The following is a 22,176-nucleotide window of genomic DNA, read 5'->3' on the forward strand; positions in this document are numbered from 1 at the left end:
CCATAGATGTGTGGATTTATCTCTGGGCTTTCTATTTTGTTCCATTGATCTATATTTGTCTTTGTGCCAGTACCATACTGTCTTGATGACTGTGGCTTTGTAGTAGAGCCTGAAGTCAGGCAGGTTGATTCCTCCAGTTCCATTCTTCTTTCTCAAGATTGCTTTGGCTATTCGAGGATTTTTATATTTCCATACAAATCGTGAAATTATTTGTTCTAGCTCTGTGAAAAATACCGCTGGTAGCTTGATAGGGATTGCATTGAATCTGTAGATTGCTTTGGGTAGTATCCTCATTTTCACTATACTGATTCTACCAATCCATGAACATGGTATATTTATTTCTCCATCTATTAGTGTCCTCTTTGATTTCTTTCACCAGTTTTTTATAATTTTCTATATATAGGTCTTTAGTTTCTTTAGGTAGGTATATTCCTAAGTATTTTATTCATTTCATTGCAATGGTAAATGGAATTTTTTCCTTAATTTCTTTTTCTACTTTCTTATTATTAGTGTATAGGAATGCAAGGGATTTCTGTGTGTTGATTTTATATCCTGCAACTTTACTATATTCGTTGATTAGCTCTAGTAATTTTCTGGTGGAGTCTTTATGGTTTTCTACATAGAGATCATGTCATCTGCAAACAGTGAGAGTTTTACTTCTTCTTTTCCAATTTGGATTCCTTTTATTTCTTTTTCTGCTTGATTGCTGTGGCCAAAACTTCCAGAACTATGCTGAATAGTAGCAGTGAAAGTGGGCACCCTTGTCTTGTTACTGACTTAAAGGAAATGCTTTCCATTTTTCACCATTGAGGATAATGTTTGCTGTGGGTTTGTCATATATAGCTTTTATTGTGTTGAGGTATGTTCCTTCTATTCCTGCTTTCTGGAGAGGTTTTTTTTTTTTATCATAAATCGATGTTGGATTTTGTCAAAGGCCTTCTCTGCATCTATTGAGATAATCATATGGCTTTTATTTTTCAATTTATTAATGTGGTGAATTACATTGATTGATTTGTGGATATTGAAGAATCCTTGCATCCCTGGGATAAAGCCCACTTGGTCATGGTGTATGATCTTTTTAATGTGTTGTTGGATTCTGATTGCTAGAATTTTGTTAAGGATTTTTGCATTTATGTTCATCAGTGATATTGGCCTGTAGTTTTCTTTTTTTGTGGCATCTTTGTCAGGTTTTGGTATTAGGGTGATGGTGGCCCCATAGAATGAGTTTGGAAGTTTACCTTCCTCTGCAATTTTCTGGAAGAGTTTGAGTAGGATAGGTGTTAGCTCTTCTCGAAATTTTTGGTAGAATTCAGCTGTGAAGCTATCTGGACCTGGGCTTTTGTTTGCTGAAAGATTTCTGATGACAGTTTCAATTTCCATGCTTGTGATGGGTCTGTTAAGATTTTCTATTTCTTCCTGATTCAGTTTTGAAAAGTTGTACTTTTCTAAGAATTTGTCCATTTCTTCCACGTTGTCCATTTTATTGGCATATAATTGCTGATAGTAGTCTCTTATGATCCTTTGTATTTCTGTGTTCTCTGTTGTGATCTCTCCATTTTCATTTCTAATTTTATTGATTTGACTTTTCTCCCTTTGTTTCTTGATGAGTCTGGCTAATGGTTTGTCAATTTTATTTATCCTTTCAAAGAACCAGCTTTTGGCTTTGTTGATTTTTGCTATGGTCTCTTTTGTTTCTTTTGCACTTATTTCTGTCCTAATTTTTAAGATTTCTTTCCTTCTACTAACTCTGGGGTTCTCCAGTTCTTCCTTTTCTAGTTGCTTTAGGTGTAGAGTTAGGTTATTTATTTGACTTTTTTCTTGTTTCTTGAGGTATGCCTGTATTGCTACGAACTTTCCTCTTAGCACTGCTTTTATAGTGTCCCACAGGTTTTGGGTTGTTGTGTTTTCATTTTCATTAGTTTCTATGCATATTTTGATTTCTTTTTGATTTCTTCTGTGATTTGTTGGTTATTCAGAAGCGTGTTGTTCATCCTCCATATGTTGGAATTTTTAATAGTTTTTCTCCTGTAATTGAGATCTAATCTTAATGCATTATGGTCAGAAAAGATGCTTGGAATGATTTCGATTTTTTTTGAATTTATCAGGTTTAGATTTATGGCCCAGGATGTGATCTATCCTGGAGAAGGTTCCGTGAGCACTTGAGAAAAAGTTTAAATTCACCGTTTTGGGATGAAATGTCCTATAGATATCAATTAGGTCTAACTGGTCTATTGTATCATTTAAAGTTTGCATTTCTTTGTTAATTTTTGTTCAGTTGATCTGTCCATGGATGTGAGTGTGGTATTAAAGTCTCCCACTATTATTGTGTTATTGTTAATTTCCCCTTTCATACTTGTTAGCATTTTTCTTACATATTGCGTGATCCTATATTGGGTGCAGATACATTTATAATTCTTACATCTTCTTCTTGGATTGATCCTTTAATCATTATGTAGTGGCCTTTTTTGTCTCTTTTCACAGCCTTTGTGTTAAAGTCTATTTTATCAGATATGAGTATTGCTACTCCTGCTTTCTTTTGGTCTCTATTTGCGTGGGATATCTTTTTCCAGCCCTTCACTTTCAGTGTGTATGTGTCCCTTGTTTTGAGGTGGGTCTCTTGTGGGCAGCATATAGAGGGGTCTTGTTTTTGTATCCATTCAGCCAGTCTTTGCCTTTTGGTCGGGGCATTCAACCCATTTATGTTTAAGGTAATTATTGATAAGTATGATCCCGTTACCATTTACTTTATTGTTTTGGATTTGGGTTTATACACCCCTTTTGTGTTTCCTGTCTAGAGAATATCCTTTAGCATTTGTTGGAGAGCTGGTTTGGTGGTGCTGAATTCTCTCAGCTTTTGCTTGTCTGTAAAGCTTTTGATTTCTCCTTCATATTTGAATGAGACCCTTACTGGGTACAGTAATTTGGGCTGTAGGTTATTTTCTTTTATCACTTTAAGTATGTCTTGCCATTCCCTCCTGGCCTAAAGCATTTCTATTGAAAGATCTGCAGTTATCCTTATGGGAATCCCCTTGTGTGTTATTTGTTGTTTTTCCCTTGTTGCTTTTAATATTTGTTCTTTGTGTTTGATCTTTGTTAATTTGATTAATATGTGTCTTGGGGTGTTTTGCCTTGGGTTTATCCTGTTTGGAACTCTCTGGGTTTCTTGGACTTGGGTAATTATTTCCTTCCCCATTTTAGGAAAGTTTTCAACTATTATCTCCTCAAGTATTTTCTCATGGTCTTTCTTTTTGTCTTCTTCTTCTGGGACTCCTATAATTCGAATGTTGGAGCGTTTCATATTGTCCTAGAGTTCTCTGAGATTGTCGGCATTTCTTTTAATTCATTTTTCTTTTTTCCTCTCTGATTCATTTATTTCTACCAGTCTATATTCTATTTCACTAATCCTATCTTCTGCCTCCGATATTCTACTATTTGTTGCCTCCAGAGTGTTTCTGATCTCATTTATTTCATTATTTATTATATATTGACTCTTTTTTATTTCTTCTAGGTCCTTGTTAAACCTTTCTTGCATCTTCTCAATCCTTGTCTCCAGGCTATTTATCTGTGATTCCATTTTGATTTCAAGATTTTGGATCATTTTCACTATCATTATTCGGAATTCTTTCTCAGGTAGATTCCCTATCTCTTCCTCTTTTGTTGGGTTTGGTGGGCATTTCTCCTGTTCCTTTACCTGCTGGGTATTCCTCTGTCTCTTCATCTTGGTTATATTGCTGCGTTTGGTGTGGCTTTTCTGTATTTTGGGAATTTGTGGAGTTCTCTTTATTATGGAGTTTCCTCGCTGTGGGTGAGGTTGTATCAGTGGCTTGTCAAGGTTTCTTGGTTAGGGAAGCTTGTGTCAGAGTTCTGGTGGATAGAGCAGGATTTCTTCTCTCTAGAGTGCAATGAAGTGTCCAGTAATGAGTTATGAGATGTTATGGTTCTGGAGTAACTTGAGCTGCCTGTATAAAGCTCAGGGGTGTGTTCCTGTGTTGCTGGAGAATTTGCATGGTATGTCTTGCTCTGGAACTTGTTGGCCCTTGGGTGGTGCTTGGTTTCAGTGTAGGTATGGAGGTGTTTCATGAGCTCCTATTGATTAATATTCCCTGGAGTTCTCTGATGTTCTCAGGATTTGGGCTTAAGCCTCCCGCTTCTGGTTTTCGGTTTTATTTTTACAGTAGCCTCAAGACTTCTCCATCTATACAGCACTGATGATAAAACATCTAGGTTAAAGATGAAAAGTTTCTCCACACTGAGGGACACCCAGAGAGGTTCATTGAGTTATGTGGAGAAGAGAAGAGGGAGGGGGTAGTTAGAGGTGACTGGAATGATATGAGATGGGATCAAAAGAGGAGAGAGCAAGTTAGCCATTAATCACTTCCTTATGTGCGCTCCTCAGTTTGGACCACTCAGAGATGTTCACGGAGTTATACAGGGAAGAGGAGAGGGAGGAAGTAGACAGGGGTGGCCAAGAGGATAAAAGAGGGAAATGAAAAGGAGAGAGACAGATCCAGCCAGTAACCAGTTCCCTAAGTGTTCTCCACCGTCTGGAACACACAGAGATTCACAGAGTTGGGTAGAGAAGAGAAGGAGGAGGGAATAGACAGAGACAACCTGGTGGAGAAAAAGGAGAGTCCGAAGGAGGAAAGAGTGGTCAAGCCAGTAATCTCGCTCTCAGGTGAAATTGGGTACTGAAGATTGGGTATTTAAGTGTACAAAATTGACAACAAATATCAAAAAGCAAAGATTAAAAATCTAGAGTAGAGGTTGGATTTTCAAAAATACAATATTAAAGAAAAGGAGAAAAACAAGAAGAAAAAAAAAGTCACGAAGATTATTAAAAAACAACAACAACAACCACAGGAAAAAAATATATACGGCGTTTGCTTTAAAAATAGGGTCTCTTTTTTTTTGAAAAGTGATAGTAGGTTATAAAAATTAACATTAAAGGAGAAATAGAGGACTTAAAAATTTTAAAAAGTTAAAAAAAAAGGAGAAGGAAAAACAATCAAACAACAACATCCAAAAAAAAAAAAAAAAGAGAGAAAGAATGGTCGTAAAAATAGTAAAGATATTTCTGGGACTTTCTCTGGTGTTGTGGGCAGTGTGGGGTCACTTCCAAGGCGGTTCCCTCTGTTTAGCTTCTTCTGTTTGCTGGTCTCTTCAGTGTCTGATTTCCGCCCTGATGCAAGGCGGGCGGTGGTGGACACTTTTTTTTTTTTTTAGGCTCACTTGTTCAGTCGCACTGTGGGGAGGGAGGGATGCTGCAAACAAATAACACTGGCATGTGCTCGCAGTGTCTCAACCACACTGGGCATGCCCCTGTACACGGTGCACCCCGCTCAGGCTCTACGTTGCTCCACCAGGAACCGTCTGAAGCCAGCCCTAGGCTGCATGCACCTCCCTGGTCTAAGCCACTCAGGCTCTGCTCTCAGGTAGCCCTCAGAGGCGCAGATTTGGTTGGGCCTGCGTTTTGTGCCCTTCCCAGGACCGAGTGGCTCAGGTGTTTGGCGAGGGCAGTCGCTGCAACTTATCGCCTTTCCCTGCTGCTCAGTTTTATGGGTGTACCACTCGTGCCCCTTGTCAGGCAAATGGTGACAGTCCAGAACCCCAAGAAGTCTTAGTTAGCAAAGCAGCCTGCTTGCAGTTTGGTAGGTAAAGTCTCTCTGCGGCTGCAATTGCCCCCTTCCAGGCCTTATGGCTCTGGCTGCCTGTCACCGGAGGGGGATGGTCTGCAGCCGGCTACTTCTGTTCCGTCCTTTGTTCTGTGCGCAGTCCTGGTGGTGTCTTATGTTAGAGCTTTTCGCGTGGTTGCTATCCCACAGTCTGGTATGCTAGCCCAAGTTAGTTTGCTTTGGTTACATTCAGGGCATTCCGGCCCAATTCTTAAAAAGCACTGCAGCCCGTGCCTCCCTGCCCAGCCCCCACTTGCTAGTGGCGGATGCAGGCGTCTGCACTGCTTCTCCACTGGGGGAGTTACCGTTGGGCTTGTAATCTGTTGGTTTTAGTTATTTATTTATTTTTCTTCCCTGTTATGTTGTCCTCTGTGCTTCCAAGGCTCACCACAGACTCAGCAGTGAGAGTGTTTTCTGGTGTTTGGAAACTTTTCTCTTTTTAAGACTCCCTTCCCAGGACGGGACTCCCTTCCTGGGATGGAGCTCCCTTCCTACCTCCTTTGTCTCTTTTTTCGTCTTTTATATTTTTCCTGCCTGTTTTTGAAGACAATGATCTGCTTTTCTGGGTGCCTGATGTCCTCTGCCAGTATTCAGAAGTTGTTTTGTAGAATCTACTCAGCGTTGAAATGTTCTTTTGATGAATTTGTGGGGGAGAAAGTGGTCTCCCAGTCCTATTCCTCTGCCATCTTAGGACCACCCCCCCCCCATCCAGTTTTAACCTCCTTTGTCATAGATTAATTGATCATATCTGTGTGGGTTTATTTCTAAGCTCTCTATTCTGTTTGATTGATTTATACGGCTGTTTTTGTGCCAGTACTATACTGTCTTGATAACTGTAGTTTCATGGCATAGTCTAAAGTGAGGGAATATGATAGTTCTAGCTCCATTCTTTCTCAAACTGTATTGGCTGTTTGCAGTTTGGGTGTTTCTATACAGATTTAAAATTTATTGTTCTAGTTATGTGAAAAATATCATTGGTATTTTGAGAGAGATTCCATTGGATCTGTACTTTGCCCTGGGGAGAATGGTCATTTTAAAAATATTAATTCTTCTAACTCATGAACAAAGGATATCTTTCCATTTATTTGTGTTGTCTTTAATTTTTTAATGGTATTTTATAGTTTTATTAGGATAGATCTTTTACCTCCTTACATAGGTTTATACCTAGGTATTTTATTATCTTTGATGCAGTTGTAAATAGGTTGATTTTCTTAATTTATTTTTCTGAGTATTGACTGCAACAGGTTTCTATATGCTAATTTTGTATCAGGCAACTTTGCATAATTTATTAATGAGCTTTAGTAGCTTTCTGTTAGCAACTTTAGGATTTTCTATGTATAGTATATAATCTGAAAATAGTGAGTTTTCTTTCTTTTCATTTCTTTTTATTCTCTGATTGCTGTGGCTAGGACTTTCAATACTATGTAGAATAAAAGTGGTTATAGTGGAATCCTTGTCTTGTTCCTGCTTTCAGCTTTTCATTGTTGAGTATGATGTCAGCTTTTTATATATGGCCTGGATTATTGTTGAGATATGTTGCCTCTATACTCATTTGCTAGAGGGTTTTTTTTTTTAATATAATAAATGGAATTCTAATTTTGTCAAAATATTTTCTCCATTTATTGAGATTATATGTTTTTTTTTCTTTTTCAGTTTGTTAATGGAGTGTATCGTATTGATTTATATGTGGAAATAGAACCATACTTATGTCCTTAGGATAAATCCCACTTGATTATTATGTGTGACCTTTTTAATGTATGGTTAGCTTCAGGGTCTGGGAGGATGGGAAATTGAGGAGGTGATAGCTAAAACCATCAACTAGATAGAGGTAATGTTGTTGTTCAATTGCTAAGTCCTATCTGACTCTTTGTGACACCATGCACTGCAGGACACCAGTTTGCTCAAATTCATGTCCATTGAGTTGGTGATGCCATCTAACCATCTCATCCTCTACTTCCCCCTTCTCCTTTTGCCTGGAACCTTTTTCAGCATCAGGTCTTTTTTAATGAGTTAGCTCTTTGCATCAGGTGGCCAAAGTATTAGAGCTTCAGCTTCAGCAACATTGGGTGCATAGATGTTCAAAATTATTACATCTTCTTCAATCAATTCCTTGATCACTATGCAGAGTCTCTTTTGTGTGATAAAATGTCACTACTCTGGCTTTCTTTTGAACCTGTTTGCATGGAGCACCTTTTTTCTATTCCTTCACTTTCAGCCTATGTGTGTGTCTACATCTGAAGCGAGTCTTGTAAGAAGATATACAGGTGTTCCATGTTCATGTTACCATTCAGCCACTCTGTGTCTTTTGGTTAGAGCATCTAGTCTATTTACATTTAAGGTAATTATTGATATGTATGTTCTTATTGCTATTTTGTTAATGTTTTGGGTTTGTTTTTGGAGTTATTTTCTTCTTTTTTTCCTTTCTTCTTTTATGATAGATTTTTGGTTTGTGGTTACTATGAGGTTACCATCTGCTACTGCTGCTGTTGCTAAGTCGCTTCAGTCATGTCCAACTCCGTGTGACCCCATAGACGGCAGCCTACCAGGCTCCCCTGTTCCTAGGATTCTCCAGGCAAGAACACTGGAGTGGGTTGCCGTTCCCTTCTCCAGTGCATGAAAGTGAAAAGTGAAAGTGAAGTCTCTCAGTCGTCTCCAACTCTTCATGACCCCACAGACTGCAGCCTATGAGGCTCCTCCTTCCATGGGATTTTCCAGGCAAGAGTACTGGAGCGGGTTGCCATTGCTTTCTCCGAGGTTACCATCTACATATATATATATAGCATACATTTATATATATATAATTAGCATAAATATATATAGAATTAAGATGGAGGAGCCTGGTAGGTTACAGTCCATGGGGTTGCAAAGAGTCGGACATGATTGAGTGACTTCACTATCACTATATATAATTCTATGGACTGAGGACCTGGTGGGGTCACAAAGAGTTGGACAAGACTGAGCTAATAACTTTCACATTCATAGACACACACACACACACAAACATGTAATTGTTGATCTCTTAATTTCAAATTAAAAATCCTGCATTGTACTCTCCTCCCCTCATAATTACTGTTTTTGATATTATATTTTACATCTAATTATATTCTGTATCTCTTAGGTGCTTATTGTGGATAATCTTATGGGAGTTTTCTTGAGTGTTATGCATTGCTTTTCCTATGCTGCTTTTAATACTCTCTATCTTTAATTTTGTCATTTTAATTACAATGTGTTTTGTTGTGTTCCTCTTTGAATTCATCCTGTATGAGATTCTCTGCACTTACTGGTTTTGAATAACAGTTTCTTTTCCCAGGTTAGGGAATATTTTAGCTATTATGTTTCCAGATATGTTTATACACTTTCTCTCTCTTTTCTCCTTCAGGGACCCCTATAATGTGAATACTGGTATGCTTGATATCATCTCAGAAGTATCATTAACTGTCCACATTGCCTTCCATTCTTTTCTTTTGTTAAGCATCAATGATTTCTGATACTCTGTCTTATTGATACTCAGCTTATTGATCTTTTCCTCCATATTATTTAGCCTACTGTTGATTCTTTCTAGTGTATTTTTCATTTCAGTTTTTGTATTCTTCATCTCTGGTAGCTCTTTAGATTTTCTAATTCTTTGTTGAAAGTTTCTAACTTCATTCTGTGTGCATCCATTCTCTTTAGCTTTTTTGATGATCTTTATGGTCATTACTCTAAAATTTTTCTCAAGGAGATTGTCTATTGCCCCTTTACCTAGTTCTTCTGGGTTTTTATATTGTTTCTTCATTTGGAACATATTCCTCTGTCTCAAAATTTCCCCTGACTTGCTGTTTTTATGTCTGTGTACTTGATATATTAGTTACATTTCTCAACATTGGAGAAGTGGCCTTGAAGGAGAAGTCTAATGCATCCCAGCAGCACACTCACCTTTCATTACAAGAGCTATATGTCCTAGGTGTGCCCCCTATTTAGGCTATGTGGGTCCTTCTGTTGTGGTGGGCTGATTACCATAGGTAATCTGGCATGCTTTGTTAGCCTTAGTCTGGTTGGTTGCCAGGCCCTTCCTTGTGTAAGGGCTGCTGAACACTAGTTTCTGGGGCCAGGTCATGAGGTGGCTGGATTCTGAACCCTGTGGAGCCCTGAGCCTGTTACTGGTTCACTGATAAGTGGAGTTGGGGTCCAGAAGATCCTGGGGATTTTGCCCCCACAATGGTGGGTGAGGCCAGGCCCTAGAGCTAGTGATGGTTCATTGGTAGGCAGAGTTAGGTCCTATGGTTTGGCTGTAGGATCTAGGGATCCTAGAGTTACTATTGGACTGTTGGTGACTGGGACTGGTTCCTGACACAGCTGTCTGTGGGATCTGGCATGTCTCAAAGCTTTGTTGACCTGTTACTGGGCACAGGGCCCAGCCAGTCCTAGGGCAGGTGCTGGCCTGTTGGTAGTTGGGCTTGGACCACAGACTGTGGGGCTTTGGTTGTCCTATGGTTAGTATCCACCCACTTCTGGGAGAGACTGTTCCCAAGGCTAGAGCAGGATCACGGGTAGGGATTCTGGGGCTAATGCCTACCCACTTGTGAATATACCAGGGCCCAGCTGCATGGTTCTGGGGGTCCTGCTTGTAGTGCCTGCACATTGATGTGTGGGGCCAGGTCCTGGGCCCCTAGCTGGAATGGGACATACTGTTGGTGCTGTGGGCTCAGAAGGTCTGAAGGTAGACCATCTGCTGCCTAGTTGATTTCTACAGGCTGTTGGGCAAGGGAATGACTGAGCCCTAAAGGCTAATCAGCTAAAAGGAGGATTCCAAAATGGTGATTGCCAGCAAGTGTCCATATGGTACAATAAGCTCTCCCAAATGGCTGCCACCAGTGTCTGTATCCACAAGGTGAGCTGTAGTGGCCTCATACCTTTCCAGAGGTCTCTCCAAGATTAGCAGACCCAACAGCATTACCCAGGCCTCTTTCAAATTACTGCTTCTTCTCTGGGTCCTGGAGAATGTGATATTTTTTGTGCGCCCTCTAAAAGTGAAGTGTCTACTTCCCCTAGCCTCCTAAGACTTCTGAAAGTAAGCCCCACTGACCTTCAAAACCAAACATTCTAGGAGTTATTTTCTAGGAGTATACCATAATGGAACAGTATATGAAAAAGAATACATATATTAAAGTGTTTTTATGAAAGCAATTTTGAACTCACAAATTCATTGAAAGGGTCTTAGCAATCTTTAAGGATCTTTACCACATATCCAAAGAAAGAGACTGACTCAGAATGATAGAATGCTTTTTGCTGAGCCATATTAAAGTGAAATTTTAAATAGGATATTTTGTAGTTATTCTGTAGGAATTAAAATTATAGGCTATTTACTTCCAAATTTCATTTCAAGTTATCTGCTGCAACCCATCTCAAACTGAAGTGAAATGAGTCAAAATGTTTTCAAGTTTAGGAACATCTTATTTTTTGGTCACATGATAGATTGTTTTTCTTCTTTTCTTAGAAAGGCTACTGGCTTGGAAAGGCTACAAGCATTAGGAAAAAGGAAGATATGCCTGTTACTAGTACAGTTCAAAATGCTTACTTTGAAGAAGAACCTGTTGGTTTGATGGCTGGTATCAGGATTCAACATTTGTACAAGGTATTATTTACAGGTCTCTTTCCCCCTGTACTATTGGAAAGTAATTTACAACACATAGTAAATTAATTTTCTGTTGCAAAGAGCTGACTCATTGGAAAAGACTCTGATGCTGGGAAAGATTGAAGGCAAAGGAGAAGACGGTGGCAGAGGATAAGATGGTTAGATAGCATGACCAACTCAATGGGCATGAATTTGAGCAGACTCTGGGACATAGTGAAGGAGAGGGAAGCCTAGCATCCTGCAGTCTATATGGTTGCAGAGTCAGACACAATTTAGCAACTGAACAATAAAAATAACAAATGTTTTTCACTGGCCATAACCCTACTTCCATATGATGTTTATAAAATGTTATAGTCAGCAATCTGATTATTTAAGGAGACAAAATGAAAATTTATGCAAAAAAATAAAAATCCATGTTTTCCTCTATTTACTTCTGAATAAAATTCGGCTTTGTCTCTGCTACAATTCTTCCATCATAAGAGTTAATTTTTCATTGGAGCTGTGAAAACATGTTATGTAAATATAAATTTCTGTTCACTCTGGCTTTACTTATTCTACAAGTTATATATTAGGCCATTTGTTCACACTATCCTCTTTTGAAGTGTTCTGCAAGGACATGTTCTTAGACATATCAGTTTATCTGGATAAACTGCAGGCATGTATCATTCAGGTAACCCATATATCTGCTGGCATTCTCTTGGGCCTCAAGGAGATACTTCAGCTTAACTTAAACCTCTAATCTCACAATTTGTGGAAACTCAGATATCTCTTCAAAATTTCTGCTAATCACTTATGGGTATTAGGAAGAGGATAAGACTTTTCATCCTATTATGGTTTTCTCTGCCTCCAGCATATTGCATTATGATTCTGTCTTTATCACATCACTGTAGATGTAAAACTGTCTTTTTATTGTATTTTCTCAGGAAGTCCATTCAAATCACAATTTTGTGATTTATGATTTATGATGGGTTTATATTAACAGCCACATGAGCCATTTCACCACCCATATCCTTTCTCATCTCTGTTTTCACTTTTCCACCAAGATTGTCCCTGAGGGCTTCCTCTAATTTGTGTAGTAGGTCATATTTTCTTAGCTCTTTCCCCCAGACTTGCATATCCAGACTTATGAGTACTGGCAGAACCAAGCACTTTCTATGTACTATTTATTTATTTATTCAGAAGTTCAACAAGTAGTTTCTTAGCACCTATTATGTTGTAGAAACTGATTGGTACTGGAAATATAGTTGTAAAATATTCAGATAAAATCTCCCTTTTAAAGGAAATGTAAGCAAACAGTTAGGGATACTCCTGCCTCCAAAGAAGGACTTCCCTGGTGGCTCAGAGGGTAAAGCATCTGTCTACAATGCGGGAGACCTGGGTTCGATCCTGGGGTCAGGAAGGTCCCCTGGAGAAGGAAATGGCAATCCACTCCGGTATTATTGCCTGGGAAATCCCATGGACAAAGGAGCCTGGTAGGCTGCAGTCCATGGGATCACAAAGAGTTGGACATGACTGAGCGACTTCACTTTCACTTTCTGCCTCCAGGTAGGATGGGAAAGTTCTTGGTAGCCTGACACTCAAACTAAAAACAGTAGAAGAAACCAGATAAACTATATTTATCAGACAACTGCAGAAGCTGTAAGGACTAGATTATTTTCAGTTCTGAAGAATAAGCAATACTTTTAAACTGACCTTAGAAATACTGGCCATTTTCTCCCTTGTAGCTGTTTTCTAACTAGGGACTGAGAATCAATCCCTGCACCCTCTACTCCAAATAAGAACTCTACTGAAATAAAGAGGCACTTGAGCCTTTTGGTGGTTATAGTTGGCTGGCATGACATTTTGGAAGCATGAAGTGGTCTCATGTGATCAATTTTCCCTTTGAGATATTTAAACTGATGTAAAGAGCTTTAAGTAGGATTCTGGGAAACTAGATCAAGGATTCTAAAGGGCAGCATGAAATCTGTAAACCTGTGAAGCTCAGAAGCCAAAGTCACACTAGAGTAAAAGCACACGATTGGCCTCCCCACCCTAGACACCTGGCATCTTTGGAGTTGTAACAAGTAGAAAGTAAAGAACTATATTCAAAACTATAAAGAACAGAATAGAGTCTCCTTTACCTGCAAGCTATTCCATCAGAAGTTTAAGAGGACCGTTCTTACAGAGTAAGAATGAACTAGGATAGCTCAAATCTTTTTAAACTTCTGATCAGTTTTTCACTTCACTGAATTCCAGGTTAGATGTAATTGATCACCTCTTTCCCTTATCTATTTAATCAAGAAAAGGGGTTACTTTCAGATGGAAGATGGCTGGCACCTCCTTGGTTATTTTATACAAAATGCATAGCACAAATAAAGAATTACTAGACTTGTGAAGAGGTGTGAGATAGTGACCAGTAACTAAGAATAGGAACATACCATGGAAGCAGACACACAGATTATCTAGAAATAGGAGTTAGCAGAGAAAGATTTTACAAGAACTATGAATACTGAAATAAAGAATATATTTAAAGATTGATATTCTCATCTGAATGGCTAAAATAAAAACATTTGACAATAGTATTAGTAGCAAGGATATGGAAAAAGGTTATATTTACAGCAATAAAAATCAATATAACAATTTCAGAAACCTATGTGTCAGTATATCATTCAAAGTTGAGCTAGGAAACAGAAATTATTCTCCAGTAATACAGAAATTTTAGTGCAAAGAATTTAGTAGTAAAAACAGGTAAAAATACTGATAGGAATAAGTCAAACTTTAAAGATATAGAAATAGTAGACTAGAGAATAGTCACTACCTCTAAGGCTCAGGGGGCAGCACTCACTGGAAGAACAAACTTGGAAAAGTTTCTTCCTATCTACCAAGGATGAGGTCAAACTTACTTTACTGAAGGCTGTGGTTCTGTGATTGTGTGAATGGTAAGTTTGCTGAGGTACCATAGGCTATGTCTGGCAACTGGAAAAACTTTGTACTTGGTGACAGAGAAACATGCCAGGAAACTTCTTGCTTCAGTCCTGGAGAGAGAAGCCACTGGATGTGGTAATGATGAGGCTTGCTGAGGTGCTAGTGCTACCTTCTATGAAGCCACCACTGAGTCAATGGTGAAGTCTGACTGGAAGTCTGCCTGAAGGGATAAAGGTAAGACTCCGAAAAAAATGATTATATCATGTATTATAGAATGTATTACATCATGAGGGAAACAAGATGATTGGATAATAACTTGGACGTACAACAAGAATGAGAAGTCGTTTTGATGGAATAGTGAAGGAAAGCCTCTCTGTGAAGGTGATCTTTATGTTGAAATCTGAAAGATGTGGATGAATCAGGGAGTTGAAAAGTGAGAGATAAAAGATTAAAACAGAACATTAAATCCAAGTTCTGAGGTGGAAAAAGCATTGTTATGTATTTGAAGAAGCAAACAAAGAAGAAATGGTTGAAACAAGTTTGAAGAGATAGAAGCCAGATCAGGTAGGAACCATGAGGTCACAGTAAAGTTCAATAAACTTTGGACTTGAAAAATAGTTGGAAGTCACTAAAAGAGTATGATTGCTATAAGGACATAATCTGACTTATGCTTTGAAAATATTCTCTGACTGTGGTGTGGAGAATTACCGAGAGGAAGATGAATAAGGAAGTTTCTGTAATCATAACAGCTTGGACTAAGGTGGTGTCAGTGAATTTGAGAGAGAAGTGAACAGTTTAAGGCTGTTTTCTGTAATTAGAACTGTAAAGAGTGCAGCAGGTTGAGGGAAGAGGAGGAAACTCATTTGATTCGGGTTTCTGACTTGAACAATTGAGTGGATAGTGGTGATATTTACAGATATGGAAAAGACTGGAGAGTAATTATAGTTTTTTTTTTAATTAAAAGTGAAGGCTTGAGGAAATTAACAGATCTCTTTTGGATATAAGTTTGAAGTACCATTTAAACAAACATCCAGGTGAGATATCAAACAGTTTTAGAAGTCTAGAGTTTAGGCAAATTTAAAGCCTGATATGCATTTGAAATTTATCAGCAGAGAGATGACATTTAAAACAAATATCAAGATGAAGGCTTAAGGAGAAAATGTAGATACAATGCACTTTAACTATAATGTATTATTACTTTTCCATTACTCTCTATATTTGTCCTTTTCTCAGCATCTGTTCAAGTTAGCAGAAAGGGTTTAAGAGACGAATTTTAAAACAAATATGCATGTAAGAATTAAAGATTTTAAAATTTAAAAAATAAAAAACTAAAAATTAAAAATAAATAAATAAATAAATAAAATTGGGGGGAAAAATAAATAAATAAATCTGAAAAACTGTAGTTCTGATTTGGTTAAAAACCGATGGATTTCTGTATCCTTTTATGTGAGAGAATATGTAAATGAATAAAATGGAAGGTAGATTCCTTAAAAAAAAAATAAAATAAAATAAAACAAATATGTTTGATTCCCACCTCTTCCATGTATTTTTTATTTCTTAAAATATCTGAGCTTAATTTTCTTCATTTGCAATGTGGGGAATGGTAGCTACCATATAGGTTTGCTTTACGGGTTAATTGTGAGATGTGATATATAAAACCAAACAGTGCTTGGGACATAGTAGATATTTAGAAGAGTTCGTTCTCTTCCTTTACCGACTACTTCTCCCTCTCTACCATCACTTGTACCTACTGGTCTTTGAAAAATAACCAATTTTTGTCCCTGTGGTTTCAAACATATTTCTCTAATAAATGTTTAACCTTACTGTTTCTGTTATCTTATCATTACCTAACTCCCTGGGTAATTTAACTTTATCCTCAACCATGGCCCTGGGAAGACTGAATTTCCTATCATCAATAAATGAAATGATGTTATCTTAATTTTACCTACCTGCTCTCACTCTACTTGATATCCTAATCTGCAAAGGTCAAGGAGGGAAGTAGATATGATTTTTCTCATTCATGACAATTGATGATTTTTTCTTTCAATTAGGGATAGACTATAAATATATTTTATTTTTAGAACAGTCTTATATTTATAGAAAGTGAGAAGATAGTGCATGTCCCCATATATTTATGTATTTTCAATATTTTGTGTTATTAACATATTAATATGGTACATGTGCTACAATTAAAAACAAATGTGAAATGATAGGGTGGTGTCAGCATCACAGCAGCGTAAGTTGCTTTGTCTTTCTACTTCACTCTACAACCAGTAAAATATCCATAACTCAGCAAAGTTGCTTCTGTGCAATAGACATGGTTGCCAGAGGATTCCATACATCTGTGCAACTGTATAAAGTGGACTAGGAACACATGAGGTGGTGGCAAGTGGGAGCAGTGGAGGCAGTGTCTGCAATCCCAGACCCCTGGCTGAGCCCACAGCTCCAGAGAACCCAGAAGCAGCAGGAGAGGCAGCTCATACAAACCAAGTCTCCTGGTTAAGTGGCACCTCTGGCCACAGTAGACCACGCAGCAGCAGCAGCTGGGGCTGTGACACCATCCCTTTAGCCATAGACGCTCCCATGATTCTGCCTGCCCTCAAACTCAATCACCCCAGATGTGGCATGACACCGGCTCCCTCTCCACCTTTACCACCCCCATCCCTGAAAATGGAGCCTTCAACCCAGGAGACCTTAGACATAGCAGAGGTGCATGACATCTTGGTGTCACAGGCACCTTTAATTTTTCTGTGTCTTTGTGTTTAAATTGAAATTCTTTTATTTATGATTTTTATTATTTTTGCTGTGCTGGATCTCCATTGCTCTGCATAGGTTTTCTCTCATTGTGAAAAGAGTGGCTACCCTTCATTGTGGTGCACAGGCTTCTTATTGCAGTGGTTTCTCTTATTGCAGGGCATAGACTCTAGGGCATGCAGGTTTCAGTAGTTCTAGCATGCAGGCTCAGTTGTTGCAGCTCACAGGCTCCAGAGCGCAGGCTTAGTAGTAGTGGGGCAAGGGCTCAGTTGTCCCCCGGCACATGGGGATCTTCCCAGATCAGGGATGAACCCCAGTGTCCCTTGCATTACAAGGCAGATTCTTAACCACTGGACCACCAGGGAAGCCCCCAAAGTGGAATTCTTGTAGGCAATATATAGTCCCATCTTTTTAAAAATTCAGTCTCTTAATTGGTGCATTTAGATCATGATTATATAAAGTTATTATTAATATAGGTGAATTAATATTAACTGATGCTTTTGAACTGTGGTGTTGGAGAAGACTCTTGAGAGTCCCTTGGACTGCAAGGAGATCCAACCAGTCCATTCTGAAGGAGATCAACCCTGGGTGTTCTTTGGAAGGAATGATGCTAAAGCTGAAACTCCAGTACTTTGGCCACCTCATGTGAAGAGTTGACTCACTGGAAAAGACCCTGATGCTGGAAGGGATTGGGGGCAGGAGGAGAAGGGGACAACAGAGGATGAGATGGCTGGATGGCATCACCAACTTGATGGACGTGAGTCTGAGTGAACTCCGGGAGTTGGTGATGGACAGGGAGGCCTGGCGTACTGCAATTCATGGGGTCACAAAGAGTCGGATACGACTGAGCAACTGAAATGAACTGAACTGAACTGAATATTATTTAAATGAGTCTTCCCTCATAGCTCAGTCAGTAGAGAATCTGCCTGCAATGCAGGATTCCCCCCGCAACTCAAGAGACCTGGGTTCTATTCCTAGGTCTTGGAGAAGGAAATGGCAACCCACTACTATATTCTTGCTTGGGAAATCCCATGGGCAAAGGAGCCTAGTGTGGGCTACAGTCCATGGAGTCACAAGAATTGGACATAACTTAGTGACTAAACTACCATCAATATTTAATATTAATATCTATAATTGAGAGTACAGGTGGCACACTGGTAAAGGATCTGCCTTCCAATGCAGGAGATGCAAGAGTCTGATCCCTGAGTGGGGAAGATCCCGTGGAGTAGGAAATGGCAACATGTCCAGGGTTCTTGCCTGGAAAATCCATAGGCAGAGAAGCCTGTAGAAGCCGGCTACAGTCCATGGGGTCAAAAGAGTCCAACATGACTCAGCGTTTGAGCATCACCAACTGTAACTTTCTTATACTTATCGCACTTATTCTTTGTTACCTGTTTTATCCTCTCCTCCTTTTCTACCTGTCAGCGGCTTATACAAGTCTTATGTAATTTAATCCTTATTCTTCTCTGATCTCTGGCTTATTTCAAGTAAAGTGAAATGAAATCTTTCAGTCATGTCTGACTCTTTGTGAACCCATGGACTATACAGTCCATGGGATTCTCTAGGCCAGTATACTGGAGTGGGTAGCCTTTCCCTTCTCCAGAGGATCTTCCCAACCCAGGGATTGAACCTAGGTCTCCCACATTGCAGGTGGATTCTTTACCAACTGAGCCTCAAGGGAAGCCCTAGGTTGGCTTGTCAGGAGTGGGATTCAAACCCATGCCTCCAGGGGAGACTGCAACCTTAACGCAGGGCTTTAGACCACTCAGCCATGGCTTATTTCAAGATATTTTTATTTTTCAAGATTTTTATTATTTGGTTTTTGGCAAATACATGCTTTGGTCTAGATATTTTTGTGTGTGTGGTCTTTATCCTGCTGAATTTCCTTTGAGCTTCCTAGAAATATAGTTTGGCATCTATCATTCATCTGGAAAATTCTCAGTCATCATTTCTTCAAACATATCTTCTGGTCCTTTCTCTCTTTCTTCTCCTTCTGGCAATCCCATTATATTATACATAGACAACACCTTTTGTAACTGTCCAACAGTTCTTGGAGATTCTGTTCTGATCATTTTCATTCTTTTTTCTTCTTATTTCACTTTGAGATGTTGCTATTGTCATGTTTTCAAGCTTACTGTGTCTTCTTTTCTCAGCCATGTCCAGTCCACTAGTGAACTCATCAAAAGTGTTCTTCACTTCTGTCACATTGTTATTGCTCTTTAACGTTTCCTTTTGATTCCGCATTAAAGTTTCTTTCTACTTACATTATACATTTATTTTTCATGTTGTTCCTTAAGACCTGGAGATATTTGCATATTAATCATATTTATTTTTCTATAGTATTTTTATTGAAGTATAGTTTATGTTGTATTAATTTCTGCTGTATAGCAAAGTGATTCAGATTCTTTTCTGTTGTGGTTTATCATGGAATATTGAATATAATTTCCTGCACTATGCAATAACACCTTGTTATTTATCTATTCTATGAATAATAGAGTCTAGTCAAGGCTATGGTTTTTCCTGTGGTCATGTATGGATTTGAAAGTTGGACTGTGAAGAAAGCTGAGCGCCGAAGAATTGATGCTTTTGAACTGTGGTGTTGGAGAAGACTCTTGAGAGTCCCTTGCACTGCAAGGAGATCCAACCAGTCCATTCTGAAGGAGATCAACCCTGGGATTTCTTTGGAAGGAATGATGCTAAAGCTGAAACTCCAGTACTTTGGCCACCTCATGTGAAGAGTTGACTCATTGGAAAAGACTCTGATGCTGGGAGGGATTGGGGGCAGGAGGAGAAGGGGACGACAGAGGATGAGATGGCTGGATGGCAACACGAACTTGATGGAAATGAATTAGAGTGAACTCCGGGAGCTGGTGATGGACAGGGAGGCCTGGCGTGCTTCTGTCCATAGGGTCGCAAAGAATCGGACACGACTGAGTGACTGAGATGAACTGAACTGAACTGAACTGAACTGGGGGTCTGTTTCTGTTTTGTAGATACTTTTGTGTCATAATTTAGATTCCAAATATAAGTGATATGATATATTTGTCTTTCTCTAACTTAGTATGATAATCTCGAAGTCCATCCATGTTGTTTCAAATGGCATTATTTCATTCTTTTTATGGTTTAGTAATATTCTATAGTGTATGTGTACCACATTGTCTTTATCTCTTCATATGTCAATGGACATTTATATTGTTTCCATGTCTTGGCTATTGGGAATATTGCTACCATGAAGATAGGTTTGCATGCACTTTTTGAATTACATACTGTGTTGAATATAAGTGGTAAGAGTGGGATTTTAACAAAAAGGTTTTCCGTTTTCACAACTGAGTATCATATTGGATGTTGATGTGTCATAAATAACTTTTATTATGTTGAGACATGTTCCCTCAATAACTACTTTGGTATGAGTTTTTTTTTTAAATCATGAACACATGTTGAATTTTATTGAATGCCTTTTTCTGCAGCTATTGAGATAATCATGTGGTTTTTGATTTATCTTGATGTGGTGGATCACATGGATGGATTTGCATGTGTTGAATCATCCTTGTGAACTAGCCATGACTTAAATTTTGTTGTGGTGTGTGATATTTTTTATAATGTGCTGTTGAACTCAATTGCTGACATTTTGACTATTTTCACATCAATATTCACCAAAGATATGGTTCTGAAATCTTTTCTGGTAGTGTCTGTGTCTGTTTTTGGTATCAGGGTAATGATGGCTTTACAGAATGTCTTTGAAAGTATTTTCTCTTCTTCAGTCTTTTGGAAGAGTTTGAGAAAAATTGGTAGAAGATCTTTGCATGTTTGGTGGAATTTGCCAGTGAAGCCATCAGGCTCTGGACTTTTGTTTGTAGGAAGTTTTTTTTTTTTTTAATGGATACTATTTTACTTGTAGTGATGGATTCATCCAAGTTATTTAATTGTTCTTGATTCAGCCCTTCAGTTTTGAACAGCTGCATGTTTCTAAAGAGTCCATTTCTTCTAGGCTGTTGAATTTATTGGCATATAACTTTTCATATTATTCTCTTATGGTATTTTGTATTTCTGTGATATCAGTTGTGATTTCTTCTCTTTAATTTCTAATTATAGTTACTGGATATTCTCTTTTCCTTTCTTGATGAGACTGTGCAGAAATTTATCAATTTTGTTTACCCTTTCAAAGAATCAACTCTTGGTTTTATTGAATTTCTTCTAGTGTTTTTAAAATTAATTAATTAATTTTAATTGAAGGATAATTAGTTTACAATATTTTGATGGGTTTTGCCATACATCAATATGAATCAGCCATAGGTATACATGTGTCTCCTCCATCTTGAACACCCTCCCACTTTCCTCCTTACCCTGTTCCTCCAGGTTGTCACAGAACACCAGATTTGGGTGCCCTGCTTCATATATCAAACTTGCACTGCTTGTCTGTTTTATATATGGTAATGTATATGTTTCAATGCTATTTTCTCAAATCATCCCACTCTCTCCTTCTCCCAATGAGTCCAAAAGTCTGTTCTTTACATCTGTGTCTCTTTTGCTGCCCTGCACATAGGATGATCAGGACCATTTTTCTAGATTCCATATATATGTTCTCATATATGGCATTTCTCTTTCTCTTTCTGACTTAAAACTGGCTCAAATGCATTCTTTTTTATAGCCGAGTAATATTTCATTGTGTATATGTATCCACAACTTCTTTATCCATTCATCTACCAAGGGACATCTAGGTTGCTTCCATGTCCTAGCTATTGTAAATAGTGCTGCAATGGACACTGGGGTACATGTGTTTTCGATTCTGGTTTCCTTGGGGTATACGCGCAGTAGTGGGATTGCTGGGTCATATGGTAGTTTTATTTCTAGTATTTTAAGGAATCCCCATGCCATTCTCCATAGTGGTTGTATCAGTTTTTATACTCACCAACAATGTAAGACGTTTTCCTTTTCACCGTACCTTCTCCAGCATTTATTGTTTGTAGACTTTTTGATGATGGCCATTCTGACTGGTGAGATACCTCATTGTGTTTTTCATTTGCATTTCTATATTAATGAGTGACATTGAACATCTTTTCATGTGTTTATTAGCCATCTGTATGTCTTCTTTGGAGAAATGTCTGTTTAGGTCTTCTGCTCACTTTTTTATTGGATTATTTATTTTTATAGTATTGAGCTGCATGGAACACTTGTGTATTTTGGAGGTTAACTCTCTGTCAGTTATTTTGTTTGCTGTCATTTTCTCCCATT

At 38.4% G+C, this 22,176-nt stretch overlaps 1 protein-coding gene across 1 annotated transcript in view; it reads left to right on the top strand.

Moving 5' to 3' along the window:
• Window positions 1–22,176, top strand: part of LOC138428860 (phospholipid-transporting ATPase ABCA3-like) — a 248,510-nt gene that overhangs the window by 82,834 nt on the left and 143,500 nt on the right. Inside the window, exons 6-8 of the mRNA XM_069569793.1 lie at window positions 5,486–5,648; window positions 10,310–10,371; window positions 11,149–11,286. Coding sequence (XP_069425894.1) covers window positions 5,486–5,648; window positions 10,310–10,371; window positions 11,149–11,286 — 363 coding nt within the window. The remainder of the gene's footprint in view (window positions 1–5,485; window positions 5,649–10,309; window positions 10,372–11,148; window positions 11,287–22,176) is intronic.

Source organism: Ovis canadensis, chromosome 24 (genome assembly GCF_042477335.2).
Source record: "Ovis canadensis isolate MfBH-ARS-UI-01 breed Bighorn chromosome 24, ARS-UI_OviCan_v2, whole genome shotgun sequence".
NCBI lineage: Eukaryota > Metazoa > Chordata > Mammalia > Artiodactyla > Bovidae > Ovis > Ovis canadensis.